The 11,487-nt window shown below is 32.9% G+C and overlaps 1 protein-coding gene across 3 annotated transcripts; it reads right to left on the reverse strand.

Moving 5' to 3' along the window:
- Window positions 1–5,998: 5,998 nt before the first annotated feature.
- Window positions 5,999–10,622, reverse strand: LOC114182109 (E3 ubiquitin-protein ligase RGLG2-like). Of its 3 annotated transcripts, XM_085672696.1 has the most exons (13): window positions 9,878–9,956; window positions 9,563–9,600; window positions 9,085–9,420; window positions 8,714–8,798; window positions 8,478–8,618; window positions 8,267–8,380; window positions 8,064–8,161; window positions 7,741–7,820; window positions 7,559–7,664; window positions 7,322–7,449; window positions 6,934–7,219; window positions 6,408–6,464; window positions 5,999–6,314 (listed from the first exon to the last, which is right to left on the reverse strand). In XM_085672696.1, exons 1-13 carry the CDS (start codon window positions 9,939–9,941, stop codon window positions 6,234–6,236), a joined length of 1,614 nt encoding a protein of 537 aa, XP_085528822.1. In that variant the 5' UTR covers window positions 9,942–9,956; the 3' UTR covers window positions 5,999–6,233. The 3 variants fall into 3 exon arrangements, with proteins under 3 accessions (XP_085528822.1, XP_027924666.1, XP_027924667.1); XM_028068865.1 differs by lacking the exons at window positions 9,563–9,600; window positions 9,878–9,956 and adding an exon at window positions 10,319–10,622; XM_028068866.2 differs by lacking the exon at window positions 9,878–9,956 and having other exon boundaries at window positions 9,563–9,577.
- Window positions 10,623–11,487: the final 865 nt, after the last annotated feature.

Genomic DNA, 11,487 nt, shown 5'->3' on the forward strand with positions numbered 1-11,487 from the left:
CAGCTTGAGATAATCGATTATCCTTAGTGATAATCGATTATCACAGCAATTTTTACAAAAATAAGAGGATCAGAGAGACTACGAATTTGCTATTGATTCTAAGCTATTTTACAAACTTTAAAGCAATTACAAGATAACTTTAAACATAAAACACTTGTCTTTAGATTGTCTTTCAAATAGCTTTTGAGTTTCTTTGACATCATAAAAATCTTGCTTTAATTTTTAAGTTTGTCTTCTGCTTTCGTCAACACTATTAGTATTATTAATATGATTATTATTAATGAATATTTATTATTATTACTATTATTACTATTATTCTATTATTATTATTGTCATTATTATTATTGTTGTTGTTATTATTGTAACATCCCATTTTAAATAGATAATTCCAATTTAAATAAACGCCACATATAATAAATATTCAGAGAGTGGGGAAAGACGGAATATGACGTACACAGTACCCCAACATATCCATAATAAAAGGAAGAGGCTCCACAGGCCTAAACGAGGTACAAAAACTCGCCAAGAGTGAGAGAAACTACTGCTACTACTAAACTCCAAACGATGAGACCCCCATAATGAGCCTGATAGTCGTCCAAGATATCATCAAACCGCAGCATCTCTATTATCACCACTGCCAGAGGTTCTCACATCTGCTCACATCAACAAGGTTGATGATCATCGCAAAGGAAGAAACCACACACAATCATACAAACAAGCGAAAGGGTAAGCTAGTGTAATAGATCCTTATATTATAACACTCAGCAGGTAAATTCAAAACCAATCATAATTAACAGACATCCACACATGATATACCCAACCCACTTAGGGCTTTTAGACTTGACTAATCCAGATACATACGATGAGGCACCACCACCAAACTGTGGAATTACGTCCTAGCAGTGAGGCATCACCACGAGGCCTTCGCGGAATTACATCCTTACATGAGGCACCACCACGAGACCTCCATGGAATTACGTCTTGGCCTTGAGGCACCACCACGATACCCCCGTGGAATTACGTCCTTATGTTGAGGCACCACCATGAGCTATCACCCCGAGGTCCATGGAATTAAGTCCAATAGATGAGGCACCACCACTAACTCCCCCCCCCCCTAGGAGGGTCCATGGAATTACGCCCATACGATGAGGCACCACCATTGACTCCCCCTAAGAGGGTCCATGGAATTAGGTCCTATTACTGAGGCACCACCGGGGACTCCTCCGAGAAGGGCCCGCGGAATTATGTCCGTAAGATGAGGCACCACCACGAGCCCCGCTACAAGGATCATGGAATTATGTCCTAAACCACCCTTACTCATACATTATCAATCAATCATGAAATTCCTATGCATACCCTTAACATGTCATTTAGTATGAGTGATCAACCATCAAATATATCTCATGCCAAGCTCATTTCCAATTCATTTGTTCTCACCCATAACATACATAGCACATGCATATCCACCCCCTTTGTACTTAATAAGTCAATGAACCAGCCAATCAAACAACCATCAACATTCAAGAGACAAAGCATAGCAAAAACCCAAAAGAGGTCTCGCTCAAGTTGGAGTCCTCGCTCAGGCGAGAAGAGTGCTCTCGCTCAAACAGCAGACTCTCGCTTAGGCGAGACTGCAACAGTGGCTCTTGGAAAATGTCGCGAGATCTCGCTTATGCGAGACGGTCTCGCCTGGGCGAGACTGTTCGTCGCTCAAAAATACAGCAGCTCGCCTAGGCGAGCGCTCGAGCAGAAACCTGAGCGAGTTCCCGCTGTTCTCGCCTGGGCGAGATAAGCTCGCCTGGGCGAGTACATCAGTTTCCACCACTGTTCCACGCATGCTCAAACACAGACTCACTCATGATAGCACCCAAGGCATTTTTACATCATCATAAGCAACATGTTAGCACCAGAACTCGAAACAGAACCAACACATACAAAAGTGAATCAAAACGCGAAGTCTAGCTTCTCTTACCTGGAGAGGGCTTATACGGGACCTCGACAGCAACTGCGGAGTGCAACAGTTCAAGAAGTGGTCTCAGAAAATGGAAGAACAGTGGGGCAAAGGAAGAACAAAGTTATTATGGAACCCTAGAAGGAAGAACATGAAAATAAGCTTTAGGGAGTACAGGTACGAGCTTGAGAAACACTTACATGGAGCGAAAACAAAGCTGAGCTCGAGAAATCTTTGGCCAAGATCGGAGTCAAGCCCTAGCAGAGCGTCCTGAAAGGAAGGGGGCAGCGTTTAGGGTTCTGTTCTGCAAGAAATGAATCAGAATTGGAAACCCTAGCAGCTTTAGGGCCTTAGCACCCTATGGGCCAGCCCTTGGGCCCAACAGATTAAGGCCAACCCTTAAACATTAGGACAAAAATAAAACTGGGCCTTACAATTATTATTATTATTATTATTATTATTATTATTATTATTATTATTATTATTATTATTATTTTGTACTGGATCCATAATGCATAATTTGTATATATCTTATTGTTCCTGCGAAAACAAATAAGAGAAGTCAAACACAAATATCACCTTACCTCAATCTACAATCTCTTGAGTTGGCTTCTACTCGGCTTGCATATGTCATCTGCTGGTATGCACGGTTTGGACCCATGAGGGGTTACCTGTTGAGAGGTCTTTGACGATCAAGTCAGTCAAAAGATTCTTAGAAAGTCAAATCTCTTGATTAAAGGATTAATGAATGTGTACCTTTAATTACTGGGGTCCACGTGTATTTATAGAGTTATTAATTATGTCTGGCCCTGTCATGGGTTGAGCCATTGTTTGGGTCGTAGATGGACATGGGCCTGGCCTAGGCCTTTAGTTAATGATTATTGGTACTAGGGGCCTTGGCTATAATATTCTTAGTCTGGGATGGTCAATAGGTGTCGTCTTGTCCTCTAAAGTAGGCGGCCTAAGCCGCTTATGGTTGTCTAGTTATTCATTTGATAACTGCTTGCAGGGTTATACATAGGCGGGTTTAGCCGTGTAGTTTTATTAGTCCGCCTAGGTGCAGTAAACCAGTCCCCCAACCTTTGTCGGTAGAGGTATAGCGACAAAGGATGTGAAGTGTGAGCAATATCATCAGTCCGCCTAGCTACAGTACACTTATTTTATTAATAATTAGTGTATACGCATATTATGTTATTCTAACTTTTTTATGTCATATTGTCTTCCATATTATATACATATATATATATATATACATATATATATATATATATATATATATATGTATATATGTATATATATATATGTATATATATATATATATATATATATATATATATATATGTATATATATATATATATGTGTGTGTGTATATATAGGTTTGATCATGTCTTTAGTTCTCATTTTGGAATCAAAATCTCAATTTGGTACCCAAATTTTTAAAAGTCTCAAATTGGTCCCATTTTTTGTTAAAACGTCTCAAGTTTTCCCTTTCTATTAAGTCTGGGTTGACGTCGTTAGAGGGAGTGCCACATGTCAGTTCCTGGATTTTTTGACTTTTTTATTTTATTTTATTTTTTTAATTTTTTATTTGTTTGTTGAATTTTTTTAAAAGAATTGTCACGTGTCAAGCTGTCATCGTGCCACGTGGTAGTGACACAGTGATGTGGCAGTGACAATGACACGAGTCACTTATGTCATTTCCAATTTCTCAATTTGGTCCCTTTATTTTAATTTTTATCTCAATTTAGTCCTAATTTTTGTAAAAATTGCAATTTTGTCCCTCTCCAAGTTGAAATCAAATTTAATTTCTATATAAATATACACAAATATTTCTATCAAAATTGATTTTTCAAGTAAATATTTCTATCAAATTTAATTTCTATTATTATTAATATGATTAGTATTAATAACTACTACTTATTATTATTACTATAATAATTATTATTATTAATGTTAATATTTTCATCATCATCATCATCATTATTATTATTATTATTATTATTATTATTATTTTGAACGTTGTGTATGAGTTTCATGATCAACAATATACCTTCATTATTCTACTATTATTATTATTATTTAAATAAATATTATTGTTATTTTTATTTTTATTTATATTAATAAATATTTATTATTATTATTATTATTTTGCATTATTATTATTCTTAATAGTAATAATAATTATTATTATTATTATTGTTGTTTTTTTATGAGATCTCTAACGTATAATTTGTCTATATTTTATTTTAACTATAATTTGTACACACATATCATATTATTATTAAAGTTTATATGATCTAATACATTAATTTTTAAAAAATTGATATCAAAATAATACTACTTATTTATAGTTAAATTATTTTTATTATTATTATTATTATTATTATTTTTATAAAGATATACACAAAATTTAAAATTTAACTTTTTTATGTTCTATAATTCTAAACTTAAATGTTACATTTCAATTTAATATAATTATAATATTATATTAAAAAAATTTCAAATATAATAAAAATTAATTATTTTTATTAAAAAAAAATCGAAGGACCTGTGCATACTCACGGGTCAAATACTAGTTTTAATAAAAAAAAATGTATGAAATTTTTTTTTTTTGAAAAGAACCATGGTAAGGAATAATCAGAAGTAGGGATGTCAAAAAAATACATATTCACAAGTATCTGTGGATAAAACTCGTAACGGGTAGGAAATGGATATTGTAAATGGATATTCGCGGTAACGGGTACGAGTATTTTTAATACCCGCATGTTAACGTGACAGGTACGGATATCATAGTATCTGTACCTGTGAATATTCGTACCCGCTATACTCTAATTTAAATTAAAAAAAAACATGATAAAATATTAACATATTAATGAGTTTTTTTTATCAATTAGTTTTAAGAAAAATTCATTTCTCTATAAACTGTCATGCAACACTATTTAAATGGGTTGTTTGGTCTTTGTTTAAAATTTACGAATGTTATGTATTATATTTTACTTGAATTTACAATTAAAATATATTGTTAAATATTTATTTTTATTTTTTGTAAATATTCGACCTGTGGATATTAAAAAATTATGTGGGTACCTGCATAACGAATACCCAACGAAATTAATACGGGTATATTTATCCAAAGGATATAGTACAAAGAAACTACTATCCGTACCTTATCCGCCCCGTTAACATTCCTAACCAAGACCGTCCCATGACTAGTTTACTTGAAATATTGTCACATCTGAATACGAACCTACTAGTTTACTTGAAACATTGTCGCATAATAACCAAGAAATATGACATTATCTTATTTTAATTTAATAATTTATCTCTACTAATTTACTTGATAACATAATTTTAATATTTATATTTTTTATATTTATTGTAACTTCACGTATTAGTCAGGTATCAACGTCAGTTACTAATTTATTCTTTTATTTTCTTAAAAGGAGTTAATATGTTTCTTTCCATTAAAACGACATTAATTTTTTAAAAGAGAAAATAAAAAAATTATTAAAATCACAACAAATAAAAAATTAAATTTATAAACTAGTATATTAATTAAGCCTTCAAAAATATAACAGTCATACTTGAATAATGTTTTAACATTTTAATACATAGTCAAAAATAAAATAGTAGAATGATTCGTATAAAAAACAATAATAGAAAATAATTCTTTTTTATCAATTATTATAAATAAATAAATATTGTATTTAACATTTCTTTAATAATAAATTTTGCTAAAATGTGAAATAAGTTAACCTAAAAATCTTATCACTTTTTCAAACTGAAAAAACCCAATCCAATGTCTAATTTGAAGATTCAACTCAAAGTTGACTTTGCTCAAACCAACGACATTGATATAATATTACTTTAATTACACATGGCAAATTTTTTTATGTTGTATAAAAAGTTAATCTTAGAAATATTAGAAACTAATCTTAAGATATGTGTTTTTAAGAAAATGCAATCTTATTAAATACAATGTTCTGCTCTATATTCTATAAAAGAAATTAAAATGAAAAATGTAAACATTTCTCTTTGGACAACACTGAACCGAACAGAACCAACCTGCTTTTAATTTATAGACTAGTTCGGCTTGGATTTCACGAATGTTTTTTACAAATCCAAACCAAATAAAATTAATTGGTTGGGATTTTTTTTCTTTTACTGTATCATTTTTCAATGGAAACCGAGAGATGATCTAACGTTGTATACAACAAGAAACATTAAAAAATCAAAGAATTTTTGTTCACACCACAAAATTACTTCACAATGAAAGACGCCCTAGTAAAGCTTAATTCTGGTATTAATGGGGCTCCTACATATAGGACACGTCTGAAGATCTGGTCCACACTCACAGCATGTCTGTCATTTAACATAAACAAATATATTATTCATAAACACTTATCTGATTTTTCCCTGAAAAGGTATAGCAAGAAATTGAAAATATTGTTTTACCTGATGCCCACATCCAAAGGCCATGTCCTTCGGATTGGTCAGACATATGGGGCAAAGCTGAAAAATACGAATTGAATTCGTTAATTGAACAGTATGACAAGGACAAAATCATCACAACCATTTCAAATTTAGTCCTTATATTGCAGATATAAAATGCAAACCAGGAAACAAGAAAATGAAACTATGTAACTATAATCTTGATTCATTCAGGACAAGCACAATTTCAGTCTCTAGAAATAGAAGATAGAGTATGAAAATATGCAACAAAATTAAGCAGGTAAATTGATACCATTGGTCTCTCCCCATTAGACCAGCAAGAAGCTCCTATGTAATATCATTTCTCAACTAAGGCACGTAAAAATAATCCAAAAATAAAAGCAAGATTGGAACGGAAAAAAATGGTGTCTATTCACGTAATTTCAAGCAATGCCATGTTACATTTGCATTTTGCATTTGCTTCAAAACTACTTGATCAAGAACATGACATATTTCTATTCGAGCACTTTGTACTTTGTAGGGTTCGTACCTGATTGTCATATGTGGAACTTGGGGCTGGAGGAGCTGTGCCAACTGCATCGATGTTGTCATAATAAGAAGGGGCACTCTTCTCAAAGCCAGTAGCATGAGAAGGTTTTGAGGTGTCAAAAGATGCTGAGCCATATGGTTTTGAGGTGTCAAAAGATGCTGAACCGTACGGTTTTGAAGCACCAAAAGATGCTGCGGAACCATAAGGTTTTGAGGTGCCCATAGACGCTGAACCATATGTTGGAGTTGGGAGGGCAACTCTCTGAGGAGCATTGGCATTTCGACGACTATTTAATAAAATAAACAGAGCCACCAAAATTTTGTCAGAAACTTAACTGAAGGCTTATTTCAGAAAAGAAAAGTATAAATGGTATAAAACAAAAGTTTACCCCAACAGATTGAGTTCTATTGCTGCCTTATACTGAGAAGGAATCTCCATCAGTGCTGCAAGAGCAAATGCTGCCTCTTTTCGAGAAGGAGGAATGTTCTTTGACATAATGTCTGTGAAATTCACAAACTAAAGAAGCACAAAGAAATCACGATAAAATGAATCAAAGAATTCCCACTGATTATAACATTTTAACAGTTATTAATCAACATTATTATGTATGCTCTTCGTCAATTACCTGAAAATTATCGAACGCCCTGGATGGAATATTGTCGTCAAACTCCTTCATCATGTCCCAAGGACCATCTCCAACTCCAACCAATATGATTGAAAGGGGAAATTTACTGTGATAACGCAGGTAAGTAAGAAAAGATATTCAAACACATAAATCATCATTGAACAAATCTACAGGATACTCACCTCGCCTCAACAATGGCATCCACAGTCTTCTGCTCCTGTGGACTCAGCCTCCCATGTTCAGTGTCAATACTTCTTGTTACCTGAAGAAAATATCAACGTAGGTGGTTACACTAAGCTAAGTACCATTATAGCAATTGAAAGTGAGACAAACTACTTTAAATTGCATGGTAGCAACCATGACTTTAAATCAAAATTAGAAGAGTGGAATTTCATGAATGACAAATATATGTTTCCTCTCCATTTAAAGTCTATGTCACATAGATCAGAAAAATGGTTTAATTCAAGACAACTCTACGTTCTGGATATAGAAAAGAATAGAATACCTGGCCATCTGCGATTATCACCAAAACATGGTACTGGCCTCCACTCTGCTCAACAATTGTCATGGCCATTTCAACAATTGGTGCAAATGAGGTAGGACCTGACATAAAACCATTAGTCCAAATTAGCATCAGCACTACAGTAACTACAACAGGAATAAATAAAATTTACAAAAGAAGAACGGGACAAGTAGTAGAAATATAACCTGCAAGTCGAATATTAGGAACAATTTCCCTATAACGACCCAACACTTCTTCAAATCCATTGCAAAATCGCTCATCTGGATAGAAACTGAAGACATCCTGATCATGTGTTGATGCTGCCATGATGTCACAGTATTGCTCATTATTACCACATTTAAACAACAAACAGAACATCGATCAAATAGAAAGTTATCAGAACTTATAGAAACATACCATCCCCAAATCCAAAACAAGGAATCAAGTTATCCTCATCAAATGCAGCCAAGGTTTTCCCAATAATAGATATTGCTTGTTCGTAGGGATTTGGACCATTCCCAATGTGATGCAAACTTTTTCTGTTAAATGAATGCTTTCCTGAAAGAGGCATCAAGTTTAGCAAACATTTCACAAAACACTTAATAAATTGCAATTTTATTGAAAAACCTAAATGTATATCAATAAGGCCTAACCTGTCCACTCATTGCTCTTAGTGAAATCAATACCCAGAATAAGATTTGACGATTCAAGGCCTGCACGTGCAAGAGCCTCAGTCACCTGTAATGAAACGGAAGCAACAAATGTGAACACATAAGAATTAAATTGATCATAAAGCACAAAAGCATTTCATAAAATATGAAAATGAATAGGAAGTATCATCAGTGTAGAAATAAGCAAATTGGAAGACAGTATCATGACCAGCTAAGTCATACCTGATCATACAACAATACACTTAAAAATAGTCATAAACATGCAGAGTCTTAGCCTTTTATTTATGTGAATTCAGTTCTGTACAGTATGTTAAAAATGATAGTACATCAAATATAATTAAACCATTTCTTACCTCATCTATGGAATTGTAGTTATCTGCGATTCTTGAGTACTTCCTGTCTAACCGCTTCTCATTTCTATGGTTGGCCACTCTACCACTATCATGAGGCTGAGGCTGAGGCTGAGGCTCATAGCCATAGTTTTGTTGCGGAGGTGGAGGGGCATAATAGCTCTGCTGTGTAGGGTACGAAGGCTGTTGAGGCTCATAGGCGTAGCCCCCCTGACCGTAACCCGAGTGGGGGTCAGGATATGCACCCCAAGAAGAAGCAGAGGGACTTGAACGCACAGATGAGTTCTGCCTCCAATTATTATCCTCCTTAGAATTGTTACCCCCCATCAACTCAATTCTCTAAAAAATCAAAACAATATCAATAAATCAATAAATAATTACAAAACTCAAAATCCCTCAGCAAAACTGAGCAGAACACAATCCAAAATCAAAACCCTAAGAAACAACAAATACTCCAAAGCCAATTCCAGATGCTATATACCGTGTTTACAAACCCGTCGAGAAGGAAGAGATCACGTCAGCAATGTGAAAGATAGAATGAATATCTAGAATGTGGAACTTGAGATGCAAAAGCTAAACAATTGTCCTCTTATTAGAGGCGAAAACACTACGTCTGGACGTCTGAAACGTGAAACCCAACACACCAAAAATACCAAAATAACAGAATCTCCAAACCTCAGTTATATCTCCTTAACAAAACCAAGAGGAAACACAGTCCAAATTCCAAAACCCAGCATGCAGTATAAGAACTCCAAAGTCAATTCCTGGTGCTATAAATGGAGACAGGGAACTCTCCTCCAACGTTGAATCTTCAAAACTTCTAGGCAAATGCTCAAGATTAAAGACAAGGACCAATTCATAAAACGCTCACCGACTCAAAGAAACACAGCCTTGTTAAGTAAACAACTTAAACGCAAGAAAAAACCCTGTAGCCGCCATGTGTCTTCAAACACATTCAACACACGGCACCTCTGTTTGGTCGCACACCGAAACAAATAACGTGACAAAATCCCGTTCAACGATAAATGGAAACTAAACAATTCAAATTCAAAATAATAATAAAAAAAAAAAAGTTGCCTTAAATATCAATTCAATTTCCTCACGAACTCTATCCATCACCCCAGGATTGCAAAAATCCTTATATTAACTTGTGAGTATGAAAAAAAAGCAATGGCGTAATTAGTGAAAAGCATGGAAACGACATCGGTGGAGAGTGGAGGTTGCGTTTGGGAGATACCTGGATCTGGACGGCGATGAAACATGGCGTTCGGAATATTCTGGAATCGGTGTGGGACTTTGATTAATGGCGAAATGGAGAGTGTATGTGAGAGAGAGAGATGATGGAATAATTATGAAGTCTCGTGAAGGAGAAAAGTGAATACTGGAAGAGACACACTTTCTCTATCTGTTTTTTATGTTTTTTAATTTGTTAGTTTTTGTTTTGTAGCGTTGAAGATGGAGTTTGCAGAAGAGGATGCACATGGAGGCGTAGACGTGTAAACTATGACATGATTAACTCTGGTTTGCAAGCAAGTTAAAAAACAAAACTAATGAATGTATCATGTGTTTCCCTTTCTTGCTTAATTAGGTTATCTCGTAAATTATTAAAAAAAAATGTTCTAATTGATGTTTAAAATACTTTTTATTTTCGGTTGATTGTTGCTGGCATCGGGTTTTTCTTTCTTAAATTTTCTCCAATTTGTCGTTTGTTTCTTTTCTTTTCTTTAAATAAAATAAATTGAAAGAGATAGAAGAAGAAAGGGAAAAAACTTAAATAAAAATAAAAGATATTTTAATTGTTAAATAGAATAGGTGATGTTGGGATACCAACGGATCCGATACGCAATAAAAAAATTAAAAAAATTATCCGTTAAGTAATCTTTAAAAGATATTTGTTGATATTTTAAAATCCACGAATACATGTAAATATTAACAAATATTTTATAAAATTTTAAAATAAAATTTATATAAAATTACAAAAATTATATAAATTAAATTAAATATAAATTATATTTTAGTTTTAATTTAATTAAATTTAACTTCATAAAATATAATTAAATTTTAGATTTTAATTTTTCCGGATAAATAAAATAATACAAATAAAAGTTACAATTATTTTAATATTTTATTTCTTTAAGTGAAGCACTTCATTTATATATATTATATGGTTAATTTCTTAACTTAATTATATATATATATATATATATATATATATATATGAAAATTTTCTTTTCTTTTCACATTTATTTTTTAATTTTATCCTTTAAATAAATATTGTTTCTATAAGTTAACTAAATTATTTTATCAATTTTAGTTTTTAAGTAATTGTTTGCATTAAATTTAATTGTTATTTTTTCTTGATTTAACTATTTTTCTAAACTTAACTACTTTTAAAGTTAACTATTT

Source organism: Vigna unguiculata, chromosome 4 (assembly GCF_037176805.1).
Source record: "Vigna unguiculata cultivar grain cowpea cultivar isolate G323 ecotype 2 chromosome 4, ASM3717680v1, whole genome shotgun sequence".
NCBI classification, from domain to species: Eukaryota; Viridiplantae; Streptophyta; class Magnoliopsida; order Fabales; family Fabaceae; genus Vigna; species Vigna unguiculata.

What these genes read in the sequence shown, in the direction of transcription:
- LOC114182109 (XM_085672696.1), bottom strand. Translation starts at nt 9,941, where the DNA reads ATGAATTGGTCCTTGTCTTTAATCTTGAGCATTTGCCTAGAAGTTTTG. An exon ending in GGGCGTTCGATAATTTTCAG is followed by an intron (nt 7,450 to 7,558) that starts GTAATTGACGAA and finishes GTGCTTCTTTAG; the next exon opens with TTTGTGAATTTCACAGACAT. An exon ending in GTTCCACATATGACAATCAG is followed by an intron (nt 6,465 to 6,933) that starts GTACGAACCCTA and finishes CGTATTTTTCAG; the next exon opens with CTTTGCCCCATATGTCTGAC.